We start from the raw sequence: 19,877 nt of genomic DNA on the forward strand, positions 1-19,877 counted from the left end.
TTTTTCAGCATTAGAATGTGTTGTCTGCCCAAAATTTTTGGAAATTTCAGATCACTAACACCCCTGAAGGGAACACACCCCTGGCTGGTTTTTAGAATGTTTTAGAGGGTAGTTCAATCTCAATGCTATGAATAAATACTAATTATGAGAACTATGAACCTAAACAGGGGAAATAATAAGTGACACAAGCAGATAAATTTGAACATTTTATTTCTGACCCGTTAATATTGATTAGTTATTTTAGTAAAAAGAAATACTTTGAATGAGGAATAAAAACTTGAATAATATTTACATGTATTTTTCATTCGCTAGGACTTTTTTTAGAAAGTCCTTTTTGGTTTTAATGTTGTTATAAAAACCCTCACAAGCTGATTCGATATTAATTTTACAAGTCTGTGTTTCATATGAGAAAGTAATTACCCAAAATAATCCTTCACAGTTAATTATTTTTTACTTTTTGGGTCATCTAATCAAATTATCTTTTCCCGGGACCTGAAGTAAACCGGCCGGGACACTGGAATTTTGGGGTTTGACCGGGATTGTCCCGGTCAAACCGGGACGTCTGGCAAGCCTATCTATTGTACGTTAGCTTTATTGCACAAGATTGCAACATTTCCCTATTGTGAAGATTGACAGGGTTGCCACTTCATTCCGTTGAAAAAATTCCCTGTGTTTTGCCTGTACGAATATGCAGAATTACGAACGAGTGAACACTGATACTCGTATAAGAACATTAATATCCTGGTAGTTTCATAGTTTCATTGCAGGGGAAACATAAAAAAAAATAAGTAAATAAAAAAAAGAGGAAGTGAAGAACTCATTAAAACTGAAATAATAGCATGGTCTGGTAACTGAATATTTATATTTGGTTTTTACATTTATAAAGACTTCTATTAACAATTCATCACTTTGGAGTTACAAGAAAAACAAATAATACAAAAGTTAAGCAGAGCAATGAATACGTAAAAGGTAGTCGAAAACTTTGTACTGTATAGTGAATAAAAAATGACAACGTATATAAAGTACAAATTGAGAATGAAAAAAGGTTAAAAAACCAGCAAACAGCTGTTTCGGCACTCTAAAATACAAGTGCCATCATCAGTGCATTAAAAATGAAGACAGGTTCACCCGACTAAAACACAGTCGAGGCGAACAATGGAATGAGAGACAGGTTGTAAAAGATATAAGAGCAGTACCGGAAACGATGACGTCAAGGTTACGTCAGAACTCCAGAGGACAGTTGCACTCAGGAGAATACGTCACGGACAAAAAATAAATCAAAACACAGACTTCCAAACATTGGGAAAAGGGGGAGTGCTAGACAAATCATTGACGATTAAATTAGCATTTTTCCATATGTAATATGACTCCCAAAAATCTAAATCATGAATGGACGAACACTCGTGAATAACTTTGGCGGAAGAAAAAATAAAATTATGACCGCAGGACCAACAATGACCGCAGGACCAACAATGTGTAGCAATAGAGGAGCGTTTGAGATCCTGTTTTTTGACGTAATTTTCGTGTTCTTTTATCCTGAATTTGAGGGATCGTCGAGTCTGCCCAATGTAGGCCAAATTGCACTGGCAGGAAACACTGTAAATGCCCCATTTGTCAAGGTTCTGAACAGGGTGTTTAAGCTGTGAAAATTTTAATTTATTAACAGGAGAAAAAGTGACGGAAAAATGAAACTGTTTTAAGATTTTGGCAATTTGTAGACTGATTTTAGGAAAAAAGGGTAAGACAACGGGACTCGAATAGTTCACAGGAGCAAGTGTTAGATTTTTGTTAGTTGAGCTACATAGTTTCTTATAAATTGTATCAATAATATCTGATGTGAATCCCCGATCCACCGCAATACTTCATAGGTAATTCAGTTCTGATGAAAGTAAATTGGAATTTGAGCAAATGGCTAAAGCACGGTAAATAAAAGATCTAAAAGCAGCCAATTTTTGTTTAGGAGGATGAACGGATAACTTGTGGGGGGGGGGGGAGAGAAACAGCAAAGGGTTTACGGAAAACAGTAGTTGTAAACGTATTGTCATGACGAGTGATGGACACATCAAGAAAAGAAAGATGATTACCAGATTCCAATTCCACCGTAAATTGAATATGTGGGTCAATAGTATTTAGGATGGATAAAAGGTTATCAAGGTCACTGACAGACGAGTCCAAAAGCACAAAAATGTCGTCAACGTACCTGACGTAAAAATCAAATTGTATAATTTTAAATAATTTAAGTTCGAAATAGTGCATGTACAAATCACTTAGAATTGGACTCAAAGGATTGCCCATAGCAAGACCTTCAGTCATCCGGAAAAAATTACCGTCGAAAAATTATACGTTGTCATTTTTTATTCACAGAGCAATGAATATTGATGACTATCTCAAGCTATCTAAATTAAATTACTAAAAGATGCATATCAAATAAATTATTAAATAATTTTTGCTTTTATGAAAGACATTTTAATATTTACTTAAACAAAAAAAAAACTTTAAAGGAAAATTTGCCATTTATTTTTTTTTTTTTTATTTATTGCTATTTTATTTATTTATTTATATATATATATATTTTTTTTTGTAATTAATATATTTGGGCATTGATTTTTGTAACGTCAACATTTAAAAAAGGCTATTAATTGCACTTTCCAGGTTTTCAAGAAAATGAATTTTCTGTATTTTCCCTGTTCTTTCAGGTTTCCCTTTGGCGTGGCAGCACTGGTTGAACCAAAAATGCATTTTGTCAAATATTTCGAAAACTCATTTCAGCAGATACTGCCGTTCAGCTGCCCACAGCAGCATAATTTCAAATAAAACAAGCACGTTCAAGAGAATTTTACCTAAAGTTCCAGTTGAAGAATACTGTAGTTCATTTTTAGAAGTTTCAGAAAGCATGGAGTCATTTCCGTTACAGTCCTCCCCAGCGTGATGACTCCCGGATCTCAGTTCTGATTTTGATCGCCTCTCGTCGAAAGCCAGATCCTTGTTCTTGTGGTGACGAACATGCCTACGCCGACCACGAGGATAGCTTTTATGTGTTTCCTATCATGAAGTCACAAAGATACGTCAATAATTTAGTATAAAATGAAATACATACATAAATGAATTTGTTATAAGTAATTACTAAATAAATAACCTATCTTAAGTACTTATTGTACCATGGAAAAAGGCGAAAAACATTAACAAACCCTACACACAGGGTTCACAACAGATTTTTAGTTTGCCCCAAGGGAGAAAAGGGACCTAATTTCTAAAGGGACCCAAAAGGGATCTTTATCTTACGATTTTAAAGGTTAAAATTTGGAAGGCACTGATTAATCAGTCACTTTGCAGATTACCTGTAATCGTCTCCACTCTCCATTCTGATTAACAAGCAGAAAAATTAATTTGTAAGTTACATTATTTTTGCCTTAGACAAGAAATTATGGTAGATGAATTTATTACATTATCAATAGTTTCATACTCTAGCTGTAGTGTTCCGTTTCAATTAAAATTTACAAATTATTGTGGTGGGTCTGAACAGCATTCATTTTTTTTAATTAAAAAAATGAAAATGAATAAAAGAGTAAATTTTGCTGGAAAAAAAGGATCAGATTTTTAAAAAATTGACTTTTACAAACTTGAAGCTAAAAAGAGACTTTTAGGGAGGAAAAAAGAGACTTGTTGAGAGCCCTGCCAACATTATTAGCTGGAATTTGCCATCACATAGCTGAAACATAGGCAGAACTGCAAGCAAATACCAAAGAGCTTGCTACAACATTCAATGAATGCAGTTTCATCTTTGCTGGAGATCATCAGTCTCAAATAGTTATAAACGAGCTGGAGAGCAGATGCAAAGTAATTGAAGCTGGGATTGCGTTCAAAATTTAAATTCAGCACACTAACCAAGACACCTTTACTTCGATACATCTCTGTTATGATTATTCCAGACTGATGATCACTAATTAGGGTGACAATGAAGTTTCAGGATGACATAGCTGTTTGGCATTAGTTTCTTGAAATTGTAGGGGAATGTGGGGCAAAAAGTGAAATGGTCAAGATAACTGATCTTTTTCAAAATGAACAACTCAGAAATTAGTTTTGAAAATTACAGCACATAAAGAAAGAACATTATATTTTATTTTTGGCAGTAAATTTGAGTCTTTAAAAATAATTGGAAAATGTTCACTTTTTTTTCATGGGACAAAGTGAAAAATAAAATTTTTTTCTAATGAAATATTTTCTATTCGATCATAAAACATATTTTTGATCAAAAGAATTATGCCAGCCCCTTATATGTATCAAAAGGTATGATTAAAACTGAAAATCAGAGGGAAGGGGGGTACGTGGATTGTCGGCGAAACTAGGAAGACACCCAATAATCACACAAAATAAAACACGAAAACGTTCAGGAATTGTAAAGAAGTTAGTTTGGGTAATTCTCAAAAAATCAAATTCAAGTGAGGTCAACTATTCTTAAATAAAGTGAAACTGTTCCCTTATAATCCCGATCTCCGTCAAATAATATCCAGCGCTACACCGGCTATCTAAATTATTGTATAATGTATAGCTTCTTACCGGAGAAATCGTCCTAAAATGGGTCAACAATCACTACAAATCCTGATTCTAATAATGTCCCTTTAGAGTGGGAACATCAAACCTAAAATCCCCATCAGGTGGAAATTAACTGTTTCTAAATAACGTAAACGGTCCTGATTACAATAAGAAAAAGTTCAAAGTAAAAATACCATTAAAATCAAAGTAAGCACAACAGTTTTTTTTCTTCTAAAGTTCCCATTTAAATGAGGACAATGGTACAAAAAACTTCTCATTTCGCAGAGAAAAATTCCCAAAAGTCTCTATTAGGATGGTCTCTATCAGCGTTTTCAAATAACATTTTCCTCTGATGATCTCAGTTATGATTATTTACAAAAATCTTCATCAGTAAAGGTCTGATAGGATAAAAAACAAAAACAAAATAAAAGAAAGACAGAAAGATCAATATTCTCCATTGTCGCCATTAAAATAGGGACATTAATTCCACAAAATCCTAATTAGCATCATTAACCATTAAAAATACACACACAAAAACTAGTATGTTGTGGCCATCAAGAAACTTTCTTCTATATTTTTCTTTTTTTTTTTCTGATCCCTCCCCATGCTTGACGAGGAAGCAATATTCCCAACAAAAACGAAATTACACATGCAAAAACTTGACGACCATCCCAATGTCTGAATTATTGCAAAAGCAAAGCAAAGAGCGAAAATTGAAAGTTATTTTAAAAGCCTTGCTTGAATTAATTACAAATATTTTATTTGTTAACAAATATAAGATGGCAACTGTTAAAAATTTTAAATCATTGAGATAATATTTCTGATCATTTCCATACAATTAAAATCACGAGAAATACGCAGACGACAATCTATTACGATTTATCTTTCTTATTGTTGCATTAATGAAACTATTTTTATTCGCTAAAAAATTATGATAATAAAAATAAATCAGCACCTCTTGGCGCGATTGGCGCCAAAGTTGAACCAAAGCCTGTTTACATATAGATTCACATATATTCCAAATTTCAACCAGAAGGTAGCATTACTTCTTGAGATAGGGCACTCACAATGGAAAAAAAGAAAGGGCGATTGCGCTACCCCCTTTTTAGCTGTTGACACCAAAATAAAATCAGCTCTTATACCCACTAAGGTCTACTTGCCGATAAATTTTTCTTTCATTCCGTTCATTATTTCTTGAGATACAGCAGGCACAATTGACGACGAAAAACGTTCTATAGCTCAACCCCCGTTTGAGTTATTGACACCAAAATTGAATCAGCACCTGTTCTTGTTAATGGCAACATATGGACCAAATTTTGTTTGATTCCGCCAGTTACTTCCTGAGGAATAGCAAGCACGCGTAACTCGAAAAACGTCCCATTGCTCCACCCCCCTTGGAGGAATTCGCGCCAAAAACTAATGGGCACAAGTTCACATAGGGGCACATATGTGTACCAAGTTTTGTTCGATTTCATGTGGTAGTTTTTGCTGTAGCGCGGCCACAAAAAACTGGTCACACACAGACGTGACACACACACACACATACACACACACATACATACACACACACACATACACACACACAGACAGACAGACATTTTCCAAAAATAGTCGAAATGGACTCAGCACACCTCAAAACGTTCGAATCCGTCGAAATTCGAAAATTTGCACGAATCCAATACTTTCTTCTATGTATTAGATATAGAAGAAAGTAAAAAGAGGGGAAAAAATGAAAAAATTCATAAAAATTTTAAATAATTTGCCAATGCACTAAAGTAGTCACCTGGTAAGACTGGAGATTTAAAAAAAATGGATTTGGAGGATTTATTTACATTTTAATAGCAGTTTTAATGTTATTTAAAAGTGTTGTTTCACTAATTCGGCGGATTAATTTTAACTTCAATACCTTACATAGTACTGAATGATCTTTTTACCAAAATTAATTTGGCGGAATTTTTACATTTTAATGCCACTTTTGTAATGGCTGTAGCGCCAAAATTTTTGAACACTCATCCCAAACACGTTATCATAACTCTGCCTATCAAATAAGTTTTAAAAATGTCATTTTGTTTAGTTTCATTTTATATTTTTGCAATTAAAAGCAGCGTTAAAATCTAAAATAATAAATCCAAATCCATTATTTATCGCCAAAGGACCACAGTACCATACATTCGCAAGAGACTTGCCAAGTTTATGAAACTGCGTAAAATTTTTGGTTAATCGATCTTCACAAGATATAATTTTTAATTCTGAATAGAAGATGCTATAAAGAAAACATTTTGCATGTATTTGGCTGTTCCTGGCGAATAATACATCTTTCTTCGACTGTAACTGGGGGTACGGGGGCAGACTCTATTTCATAACTTTATTTAGTTACCAGATAATTGTACGTAGCAAAAATACCCGGCGTTGCCTGGTTCTGTAATAAGTATGAGAAACAATCGCTACTTTTATTCGTTCTCTGCTGTAACTGAAATAACTCAAAACACACCGCTTTGACTTGATTAAAAATAGTTTCTTCCTTACCCATAAAAGTAAAATGGCAATAAGTATGAAGAACAAAATAGTACTCTTTTAAATCAAAAAAATGATAGTTAAGCATATATATATATATATATATATATATATATATATATATATATATATACAAAATTTGAGGAATTTCCAAAATATGAAATTAAACTTCACTTGTTTAAAAAGATTTATCTTTTTTTCTTTTTTTTTGAACATAGTCTAAAACCGTATCACCGTATCTATATTGCTATTGAAGTACAACTTTTAAAAAATGTAGGCGCCCGTAATCCCTTACTGCGATTTAAAATGTTATTAAATTTGCGTTAATCGTTTTGGGATACCTTAAATGAGGCTCCCCCTCCCTGCTTTGTAAAACTGTGTGTTACTAATTTTCATCGAAGAGATAGTGTCGCCAGGTACTGAGATACTTCTGGTGATTATAAAATGATGCTACCCGAAATGTTTCCAATAAATAGTAAAAATTTGGCAATTGTTTGAAATTGTGCGCAAAGACGGAAGTTTTTGTGCTGTTTATGGATTTGCTTAATTTAGTTGACGAATTATTTTACGTGTTAACAAATTTAAAGACAGAAATATTAAAGAAATGGATATATTTGGTTACATGGTGAAAACCGAGAAACAGTATTGCGTGGTCTTTAGCTTCAAAAACATTGATAGTTTAAAAAATTGCCAAATGCCTTAGCTATTGAAATGATTCCACAAAAAAAGTTTGGCTAGATACCTGTTGAAAGATTAAATACACAGTCAACAAAAATAAATAAAAAAACCCTATTAATTGCCTCAAAGTTGCATTAAAATGGAAAATAATCAGCCAAATCCATGTATTATTTGCCAATCTTGTGCAAAAATCTTACTTCAAGATTTGACTTAAGAAAAGCTTTGAACAGTCACGAAAAGTAAAGATAGTCAACAATACAACAATTGTCGCTATCGACAGGGAGTTGAGATGATACACTAAATACTATATTGAGTTGAGGAAAGCCTTCAAACATGGAACTGAAAAGCTCATAACTTGCTTTTTATTCTACTTAGAAATTTGGAACAGGTGCCACCTTCAGCAGAAAAATCAGAGCTTTCGATGGACACATAATGTTAATATGTGCAAGTATTTTTTCATCCCCATATTAGAGACTTTATAAGAAAATTATGCCTTATTGCCCCCCAAAGGGGATTTTGCCCCCCATAACGGGACGAAAACTACCCTATGTGTTATTCTGATGCATAAGCTATATTATTGTAAAGTTTCATCAAAATCCATTCAGTTGTTTTTGCGTGAAAGAGTAACAAACATCCATCCATACATCCATACAGACAAACTTTCGCATAAATAATAGTAGTAAGATTGGCAAAGCAGCAGATTATGGTTGATTACTGATCACTGTTGATTAATCGGTGCATCCCTAATTTCAATTTAGGTAACAAAACTTGTAATTTAAGCGCTGTGGAGAATTTATACCCACTGAATTTTATACATGATGGATTTCACATTTAAAAAATATTGATTTCTGAATTTTATTGAATGAAATTGAGAAACATACTTTCATGAATTCAGGAATTTCTTGAGAAGCACAAAATCTTTCAGATGATGTTTTTGGTGATGATTCTTCTCCATTATGAGTTATTTCTTTTTTAATGATAATACTGGTTTCATGTGAATGATGATTCCTGCCATTAAAAGATGAGGACTGCTAACAGAAAGACAAAAGGTATTTTTTAAATGGTTGATTTATGCAAACAAAAATTAAAATTACCCAAAAGAAAACACATGCTTTAATATTTTTTCCTTCTTTTTTTTATTGTTCAAGAAACCATGCGTTAACCTGTCACAGAAACTATCAAATCTCGATACAAAGCTATATAAAATATTGAATTTAATATTGAATTTTACCATTGAATTTTAAAGCAATAATATTGAATTTTAGAAGCAATCAAAATTTAAATTATTAAAAAAAAATAAAAATTAAAAGTTAAGTGTAGTGAAATTGATAAACATTTTTTTGCCTTTACTGATACTTGTTACTGTTACTGATACTGTTACTGGTACTGATACTGTTGTTGATTACTTTTTGAACACTTGTGCTTTTATTTATTCATGAGAATTTTTGAAAATATTAATTCCCCAAGTTTTCATTGAATTCATTTAGTGGCCCATTCATTACCTTCAATGGCCCATTCAGCCCCATTGGTAGGGATGAATGGGCCAAATTTCTATGTTTTTATTTTCTATTATCATTTATTATAGACATATTCTAATCCAAGTTTTATGACTTTTTTATGTAACCAAATAAGTAAAGTAACTAAAGAGTCAATTCTGAGCTAAAAGCAAGTATTAGAAAAAATTACAAAAATTAAAAACCTAAAATTGGCCCATTCATTACCACTCTCCTCTATATTAATTATTTTCATCCAAAAAAACATTTTTAAAATCTTAACAGGCAGATACCAGTATATACACAATTGTATGTGAAATACTTTAAGAGAAAATGAAAAAAAAAGGAGGGTTTTTTTTATGTTAAGACGTTTATAAAAAAATGAATAATTGATATTAAGTTAAAATGTATTAAGTAACAATTAATAAAACATTTATATTTGCTGTAACTATTGACATCTTCAGCTGTGAAATAGCAGTTTTATGGCCAATCAATGCATTTACAAAATTTAAATAAGGGATAAAAATGCATTAAACTTTGGACTCTTACGATCAAAAGTCATAAAATAAATTTAAAAGTTGGTGTTGATAAATAAATTGTCATAGTGTGGCTCTGATAAGTTGAAGTTTGACCTTGACATTGTCTACTTTTTTTGGAAGTTCAGTCAAAAAGTGATGCAATTAAAAAATCTTGAGCTGGAAAACTTGTGCACAACTTTTAAAAGCAACCCAAATCAACTCAGTGCCGATGCATTCAGAGATTTATTCACCCCCTGAAGTTATTTCGTTCATTTTAGGCTACATTTACTGCATTCGTATGTTTGCACATTTTTAATAAAAATAATGAATAAATACGATGTACAAAAAACACAACATATAGAAAATTAAAACATACTTTTCTATCAGTATCTACGTAGCTAGTAGAAGATTCTGCATGTGTATTCGTGTCTGTCATAGAAAAATGCGAAAATGATTGTTCTACATCAGCAATAGAACCATCCTGAAAACCAGAATCTTTGGCAAAAGTTGCGCTTTTTTTCCCCTAAAATAATACATAATCGATTAAAACATTCTTAAGAACAACATATTCTCACCTGAAATTAAATAGTATTTAAATAATAAATAAATATTAAAATAAGTGTTTTAATAATTTAAAATTTTACAACGTATTTCCTAGCCCATGCCCTTTTTAACTTTAAAATGCTCCCTAAAACCACCCTGCTACTCATAAATAATAAATTAATTAATTAATAAAAGAGCATAAAATGGTTTCAAAATAAAACAAAATAAATTTTAAGAAAAAAAATGGTGATAAAAATATCCTATATGCAGGGTTACGTTTTTGACGACTAAAACCCATTTTTGACATTACCTGTCAAAAACTAGTTGAAGGCTCAAAAACCTGTCGAATACTGACATTATTGTTCAATGTAGTCATTATTGAAAGTTTTTATACAAACATTTGATTCCCTCAAGCTGAAAAATTATTTAAATATAATTTATACATCACTAAAATAAATTAATGAAATTTTTTTTAAATATGTTGTTATGTTGAAAAAATAGTTATGAACATTAAAACTGTTAAATCCAGTTTTTGAAGTAGTTGGGTTTAATTTTTCTAATCACTAAAACAACTGGTTACAAGTATTTTCATCAAAAATCTAAAAATCATTTTAGGTCAGGATTTAAGTTTTTTTTTTCTTTTGAGTAAAGTAAAACTAAGTTGATCCAAACTCGACCATTAATTTCTAAATAGTTTTGACAATGCTTAATTAACCTTTTTCAATAAACTAATATAAATATTTTCTGTTCATAAATGAGCCAGACATCTACTTGAAATACAGCCAGCCGTATTCTATTCTGGCAACTCATTTTGGATACATCGATTTTTTTTTTTTTGTTTTTTTTTTGTTATGGAGTGTAAATACAAATCTTGTAGAAAACGAAAACCCTTTTACTAATCACCACCGATTTTTTCACCAGTTTTTAATAGTCTAAGGGTAGAAAGTTCTATTTTTCTGTAAATAAAAAAAGGGGGGGTCATCTTGCCAGTTGATGAAATTTCTTTTAAAGTTTTTACCATTGGATAGGTAAAAAAAGGTTGAGAAACATAAGTTTTTTCCTCTAAGAAGCAAACAGATTCACCCTAGAACTTTCCTTACATTAGACATAGAAAATGTTTGCATTTACTGCAAATATCGATGACAACTGTTTTCAACCAGTAGAATATGAAAGGTATGAATGATTTTAGAAAAAACTAATATAAAATGAATTGCTGGAATTCTATAATGAATGCGTGATGATGCAAATTTTTTAATACAACAGTTCCATTATTATTGAAAATATTGTCAACACCAAAATACATTCTTTAGCCTTTTTCTGTGTGGCACATCTATTTTTCATGAACACCTGAAAAATCACAATGTGTCCCATGGACCAGGAAGCATGTTATGCTTTCCCATTTTCAGAGACTGAAATTAGAAATGCGACTTAAGTGATAGAGTGGACTCAAGTAAAATTTGCTGAAGACAGTGTGATATTTTCGGATACTATGGGGAAGCACGACCCCTCCCTCCCCCTGTAAAAACTCTACAAACATACATATAAAAATCATTTTAAAAAACATATTTCGAGGGGCTTTTTTTTTTTAAATAATTATTTAGTTTTAGAATGTGTTGTAAGTTCAAAATTTTCGGAAATGGCAACCCCAAATTTTCAGAAATTTCGGATCACAAACACCCCCTGAAATAGCGTTACATTGAAGGGAGCAGAAAGAAAAAAGCAAATAAGTTTTCGCTCCTAATCCACAATCTTGCATAACTTTTCATAAGCAGGTAATGCAAAGAAAATAAATATCACAGAAAAAGACAGCTAATCAACAACAAATACTCACAAAACTTTGAGATAATACTGGAGAACTTGTGGCACAAATTTCAAATGACACATTTTCAGGTGAAATGGATGAAAATTCTGCAGAAAAAAGAAGAGAAAAAACGGTAAATTAAAATTAGGTTGAAAATTTACATTAAAAATTCATTTAAAAGAACACCAAATCTTTAGTATTTTGAAATAAAAGCACAAATAATCCACTCGTAAGTTTTATCAAAATAATATGCACAATGTTTCTGTAAAAGCAATAAAGACCAGTTAAACTTTGACCCATTAATTGTACCAGCAAACTAACTTAAATATTCAAAGCCTTTTCCCCTCCTGCATTTTTCTTTAGAAGGATTTCCACACACACAAATTCAAACTATCATAAAGAACAAAAAGAAAAACCTCCAAAATTCAAATTAAAATATCTTATTTCCCATTTATTTCAAGCAGAAACTCCAAGAGTCTGACTCTTCTCCTAGCAGCAACAGATTTAGTTGAAAGTTCTGGTTTGGCATTAGTCAAAATACACCTAGGCAGGTACACAGGGAGGAGCAACTAACCCCCCCTTGGTACATATGTTTGAATTTGTTATCTTATTATTTATTTATTTGCAAACCCGAATTTTTATTTTGCATAAAGACACACCTTTTTTACAATTCTTTGGGCCTCCTTTCTCAATCTTGCATTATTTCACCAAAGCTTACAAGCAATAAAAGGTCATTTTAGACAGAGAAAATTTTATTTGATCAGAAAGCATGACTAATTCTTAAATGTCCTTTGCATTTTAAACCTGCTTTTAGGTTGAGTTGGTTGTAGGATGTAATCTGTTGTTTTGAATTCTCAGCAACTATGGCTTTGGCTGCAGAAAATGCCAATTCTTATTCTATAATGCTTTTGGTAGCCAGGAATATGTTTGTTCTTTTATGTGTGTGTGTTTTTTTAACCTCCTTCTCTTAGTTATTATGTGATCTTTCAGCTTCAGACAGACATCAAAGTTGGAAAAAAACAAATAGCCACTGCTTGGACACTTATTATTTTATTTTTTGGCATACTTTTAAAATTTAAGTATTTATGCTCAAATATTCAAAGTTAAACTGGAAATATTTTTATTATCAGTAAGTCATAAGAAATTATGACTTGCGACTACATTAAATAAAATTTTGATTGTTCAGAGGTGGGTAACACATCTAATTTCAGGTAATAAGTAATACAACAATTAAAGAGTTACCACTAAACAATTTAATACAATCACAATTGAATTAATATATAACATAATATAAAATAAATGCTGCAAACAATAACTACATGCAGACAATAGATACTGGCTAGTATGCTACAACTTAAAAAATTCACTAACAATATTTTCTTTTGCTTTAGTTAAATATAAGCAATAATAATGCCTATCCAATAGCCCCCTCCCATTTTTTCTCAAAAAAAAAATATTACAAACAAAATGCAAATTAATATTGCTCAAAACAAAACAAAAAAATAAGCACCATAAATGTGCCATGGAAAGGTAAATAGCAGTATCTGAAGAAATGAGTTTTTGTGATATATGACAAAACAAGTTTTGGGATTCCACACTAAAAATGGGGTTGAAATTTGTTTTTTTTTTTTTTTCTTCTGCAGAAAGTACAACAGACGACAAAAATAAAAGGAAGAAAAAATGAATGATGAAAAATTTGCAGATACTGCACTTTATCTTTTCATGGCAGAAATAGCATTGTGTCTCATTAACTTTGATACTAGAAGCACAACAAAATCAAAATTTTCAAATACTTGCAGGAGAGTGTTTTTATCTGCAAAAAAAAAAAAAAAAAAAAAAAAATTTGTATGTTACTATACCAGTGTTTTTTCCAAAACTAATTCTTCACTAGTATTTTAAGGATACACTAGATACCAAGGGCACCCATATAAAAAAAATTTAGGGGGGGGGCTCAAAAATTATCCCCATGGTTTAGCAGAATATTTTCCCTATAGAAACTGATTTCAGTACAGATTAGAGATATTAAAATTTGATATTTTTAATAACTTATTCATTAATGGGTGGAAAAGAAATTTTTATACATTTTTGCAATGAAAAAAGCACTAAAAGCAAGGAAGTTCTCATTTCTAGGGGGGGAGCTTCAGCCCCCTTTCCCCCCTATATGGGTGCCCTTGCTAAATACCCACACTAGCAGTTGAAAGCTGCTACTCTAGCACATCCAGTTAAACTGTTTCATAAGCAATTTAAACTCAAAACATGGCAAAATCTGCCCTCCTGCCTTAAAAAAAAACTTAAACATACCTTCTCAGTTTAAAAACAAAACAAAATAACTTACCTATACTTGATTCCTGCTCTGAACAACTAAAATGATTAACAGTAGCAAAAACTACTTCCTGCTCACTGCAACAAAGAGAAAAAGAAATTGGTTTTAAGATTTTTATTTCAATGAAAACTATACAAGGCAGCATCGTTTAAGGAACGGATGGACCACCATGCATAATAATAGATTACAGAAAATCAAACTTTCCAAGACTTTATTTAGAATTATGTTTTTTTTTTTTTTTCTGTGTTTGAAACCCCAGATAGGTGATGAAAGTGCTTGAAATATGCAAGTGCCTAAAATACACTGTCTCCAAATGTAAACAGTTAAATTTACAGCTAACATTTAAGCAATTTATTTTACAATGAAAATCTATTTCATACTTTTTTTTTAAATTCTAGTAAAAAAAAATCATTAGATTGTAAAATTAAAAACAAAGTACCACATCAATAAACATTTTCAAAGCTTGATTTGGTTTTTTTCTGGACAAATATTAACAAGATCTAGGAAAATCCATAGTTGACAATAGCATGGAAAACAATCCCTCTTTTCAATATTTGAGCAGTAAGACATAAAGCTCATTGTACCCAAAGTTAAGAAAGTTATAAAGATGATATTTAAAGACTTAAAATTTAACCAGCAATTTGTCAATGCAATTGCAAAAGTAAAAAGAATTAGATTAACTTGTGTGTAAACAATCACCCCCCCCCCCCTTTTTTTTTTTTGTCGTCAAATTAAAAGAGTATGAAAAATGTTTGGTGAGGTGAACTTGAAAGATGTGAGTTGAAATTGACTAAGAGTTTTACTCTTTGCAAAAGGGAACAATAGATTAAAGCTTTGCACTGCCACTATTATCAATAAATGCATGCTTCTCATTTGTTATAACAAAGAAATGAACTAGGAATGCCAAACTTATTACATAAGCAACAGAAACAGATGAAAAAAGTAGAATAGAAAAATAGAAAGCTTGATTGTCTAAAGGAGACAAAACCCAAAATTTGAGTGCCAGTTGTAGAAAGTGCCAGTTTAATCAGTAATACAATCTATATTATGTTTAGTTTACATTATGAAACAATTTTAATAAAACTGACCTGGATAGCATTTGTACTTTGTCCTCTTCAACAGAGCTTGTAGAAGCACAAAGAGGTAAATATGAGTCATTAACAGCTGCCATCTGAGCGGATATAGGCCCAAGGCTCCAAGTTGACAACTTTGAAGCTGAACGTTCTTTGGTCTGCAGGAAAAGATTTTTTTAAATTAATGTATAAACTATATCACATCTTTACTCTTAAAAGGGAAAAAATATTTTTACAGGTTTCGTACACACTTCTGTAAAACACAAGTAAGAACTTGTAAGGACCAAAAATTCCAAAAAATATGGACCTCTGAATAGAATTAATTAAATTGGCGCACACATTTTCAAATTCAATCTATTAGAGGATAATGAACAACATAGAGCATAAAAGATACAATAAAAATAATAACAACAAAAATTATTAAAAATATGACATAATAAAATGATGGAGGGGAAAAAAAGCAAAAACTAGCAATCAGATCTTTTAATTCCGAACTTTCTTCCTTTAATTTTACATCCAAGGAATTTACTTCTATTTCTTTTTCAGTTAGTATTTTCCTTAGTTCATGTGATTGAATGAACAAGTTAATGCTCTTAGATTTTTCAACCTCATCTGCCAAATGATTTGATTTCGCATTTGTTTTCATCATGACTTTTTGGAGAAACATTTTCTTCTTTTTAAAAAAAATTACTTCCTCCTCTAATGCTTTACGTTTCTCTTGTTTTGTTTCATTCTTTTCTTTTGATTTTTTATTTTCCAAATACTGAGTGTATTTTGTTCTAACATATGTAGCAGCTGTCCGCATTTCTTGGTTATTTGTACATCATTAACTGACCCAGACAATTTAATAAATTCATTAATGACACGCTGAGAAATTTAAGTGCCAGCAGCAATCAGCTATTGCAGCTCAGTTTTTGTATCAGTTGTTTAAGATAGACCAATCATATCGGATTTGGCTGTTGCGCTGATGGATGTGGATTCTTAGAACGAGAGCCGTGATGGAATCATATTCGCCCCCTCCCCCATTCTGCAAGAGTTCTCTGAACAAGGTGTGGGATTAATAAAGCTGCCGCCTGGTGGAAATAGAGCACTTGCAACCACTTGACTTTCTCTTGTAATCTTGCCCTGCAGCTTAAGAGATCGCCAAGGGAAATTAAATTTGTTAAAATACTCTTGCTTGCCCTCCACAGTTTAGGTGATGAAGTGAGTTGCAAGTGCTATGTAAGAAAAATGAAAATCTGATTTTTAAAATAATGGCAGAGTAAAAATAAGCACTTATAAGGACTTGGGGCATTAAAATAAGGACTTGTAAGCACTTATAAGGCAAAATATAAAAGCAAGGACTTATAAGGACCTGTACGGAGCCCTGTTTTAGGAGTGTGAGAAAAAAGCATGCTAGAAACCCACTGAATGCTGTTTAATTTAAACTAGGCTCCTTAACTCCCTACTCTTTAGCATAAAGCCTTAGGGTTACTGTATGTTACTGCATAGTGCAGAAAAATGGGTTGGTTCACTTGAGGCCCAGAATGGAGCTAGAGACATCTGGGGGAAAAGCAGCAACAACAATCCTGACTAAATTTTGTTAAATGAACAAAGGGGACAAATAATTGGTGAAATATAAATACACAAAACAAGCTGCAAATGCTAATAACCTAGAGATTGGGGTATAGACAGGGGTGATTGTGACTCCATGAAAAAATACCTGAACATTTTTCCCCCCTAGAAGAAAAAGTGTTTTGATGGGCATATATATATACATTACGTGTATGTACACATTATTTATATACATAACTATTTGTTGGGGATAAAACTCAAAGTTTTAATTGGACTTGATACGTCCATGTGCACATGAAGGGAATTAAATTCTTTTAATTTTTCTCATTTCTTAAAATTTTTCAAAGAATGTTTTATTTTTCTCCACTATATCTGAATCCTTAACCATTAATTACATTCATTTACTAAAAGCGCATAAAGATTTCAGAATTAAATAAGTTTGGGGCAAAAGGGGCAGCATGTATTATGATCACTGTGCAATATAGGGCTGGGCGATATCCTAATTTTAATTCAAGATATATCGCTCTCAAAATATCGATATTTTCGATATATATAGGTCGTTAAATTCAACATTTTATGGGGGGGGGGACTGCAAAGTCTATTACATAAGCATCTGCAACAGAGAAAAGCCATAGGCCATCTTGGTGAATAAATATTTTAGCAATTTATTCTAATATAGCTACAGCAAGGATTTTCATGTGTTTGTGTCGGGGGTGGGGGGATAAAGAGGCAGATTATACCACAGAAACTTTTGGAGAAATTAATTTAGAAGAATTTAAGTCTTTTTATTAGTGGGTGGCAATTCTTGAGGGAAAAGGGGGCTTGGTAAAACTGAGGGGTGCCATCGCAGTCAGGGGGAATGGGCACACCTAGTTACATCATCTGCATATTAAAATATGCAACAGAGAAACGCTATTAGACATTTTGAAAAGAAAATATCAAGTAGCCCTCTTTCCTCTTCTTATCTAGCCTTTATTCTATCTCCCACCCCAGCTGTTCTTCAATAATTGCCATAGAGATTGCAAAACATGACGGTAGCTTACGCTTTATACCAAACGAAACGTCTTCAATTTGGACTTTCAGCGTTTCATTAAACATGTACCTAAATTTTACAAAAGTGGGTTTTTCTGAAAATATAGAAGTTCCAGCATTTTCGAAGATGAATTTACCAGAAATAAAGATGAAAATACCGGAAATCCGGTAAAATACCAGGACACAATCACCCCTGGGTATAGACTAATTAAAAAAAAACTGATATATAAATGACGAAAATTTTAAATGGTAAATCTTCATTTACGGTCGAAACCTTGTTATCACGTCACCTTTTGGACTGTCAACAAAGTGTCGTCATAGCCGGAGCGACGTCATAACCGTAACAGTTTAAAAATTCAAAATTAGACATTAGTTTATAGTAAAATTAGATTTAATTTAAAAAAAAAATTTTATGTTTTTAATTTGATTTAACTCCTGCAGTTTTGAATTTTTGGTGGGTAAAACTAAAATTGTAAAAAAAGAATATACTTCACTTTTTTGTATTTGAAAATACTGCCCAGTAAGAGGTTACTCTTTTTTTTTTTTTTTTTTTTGAATAACGTTTTTAACACCTCAACTTTCCACGAAGTTGGTTATTAAGTAAATAACAGAAGAATTTTGTGAAATTATCAGCAAGAAAGAAACCAAGAAGGAACCTTCACTTTTGGTCACAATTTTATTAGATTTTGACAGCTAAACTCCACCTTTTGCAAGTTTAAAAACACTTTCTAATTCTTTTCTCCATCGTAAATTTGTGTGTTCCTTTTCAATCTATTGAGGAGCTCTTATCTCTTTTTTTCTCATGGATGAAGCTTGCAGTGACCACCTACAGCTATGGTCTTGCTGTTCTCCTGCTACTTCCCTTGTCCAGTATTAAATCCACCTGCTTTGCATCCCTTTCGATTGTCCTTCTTGTCGAAGTCTGAAATCTGTAGCTTTCAGAACTTATCTTACTCGCCCCCTGCTATTCTTGAGGTCGCATGTTTGGTCTGTAAGATCTAACACTAGTCTCTTTTCTCTTGAGTCAAAGATTCCTACCATAAACTTTTACAGATGCTTTCATTATTTTACAAAAAATATTTCAATTGCAAAGAAAAATTTGATCCTGTGTAGCAGATCAAAGTGTCGTCGCAACCGGAGTTTCACCATGAAACACTGTTGTAGAATCCGGATCCGGAGCCACTTAACATTAGGATCGTATAGCAAAAGTTCGGGACTTTGAAAAAGTGACTTGACATCCGGAGTGTCGTGAAATCCGAGTGTCACCTTAACGAGGTTCGACTGTACATAATAGCCAATGATCGAGTAATGCAGATGCCACCAAAAATGAAACTCACGCCACAGCATGATAACAATTTGATAATATTTTCTGGCAAATGTTTGACATGCAGGTTAATGCTTTATTTTGGAAATTGACGAATATACACACGCTAAAAGTGTTTGCAGACTCACCTCAGGCCATGAGGATACCATTGATGTCACCTGATGGTTTGTGCTGTTTATCATGCTCTGTGAAAGGCAGGATGATGGGAAAATGTCTCCTATTTCCTTCTTGAATATATCTTCGTAGTCGGTGATGAAGTAAGTAACGATCTGATTTGTGAGGGACTGCTCTTTCAGTCCAACAAAATCCTCAGTTACTCTAAAGAAAATACCAATCCACATTAAAGACAGTTAGGATTAGAAAAAATCAAACACACTCAAGACTCTAATGAAAAATAAAATATTTTAAAAGAAAAACTAAGGTTTTGCACAATTAATTATTTTACTAAGACTTTTTTAACCCTTGGTATCAACAAAAAAATTAGCAAAAAA

General features: G+C 32.1%; 1 protein-coding gene across 1 annotated transcript in view; it reads right to left on the minus strand.

Annotated features, from left to right (window-relative positions):
* The window catches only part of LOC129226310 (unconventional myosin-IXAb-like), a 43,254-nt gene that overhangs the window by 10,395 nt on the left and 12,982 nt on the right, over positions 1-19,877 (minus strand). Inside the window, exons 5-11 of the mRNA XM_054860912.1 lie at positions 19,511-19,704; positions 15,492-15,627; positions 14,416-14,480; positions 12,111-12,187; positions 10,113-10,259; positions 8,607-8,753; positions 2,841-3,042 (exon numbers count right to left, since the gene is read on the minus strand). Coding sequence (XP_054716887.1) covers positions 2,841-3,042; positions 8,607-8,753; positions 10,113-10,259; positions 12,111-12,187; positions 14,416-14,480; positions 15,492-15,627; positions 19,511-19,704 — 968 coding nt within the window. The remainder of the gene's footprint in view (positions 1-2,840; positions 3,043-8,606; positions 8,754-10,112; positions 10,260-12,110; positions 12,188-14,415; positions 14,481-15,491; positions 15,628-19,510; positions 19,705-19,877) is intronic.

Source organism: Uloborus diversus, chromosome 7 (assembly GCF_026930045.1).
Source record: "Uloborus diversus isolate 005 chromosome 7, Udiv.v.3.1, whole genome shotgun sequence".
NCBI classification, from domain to species: Eukaryota; Metazoa; Arthropoda; class Arachnida; order Araneae; family Uloboridae; genus Uloborus; species Uloborus diversus.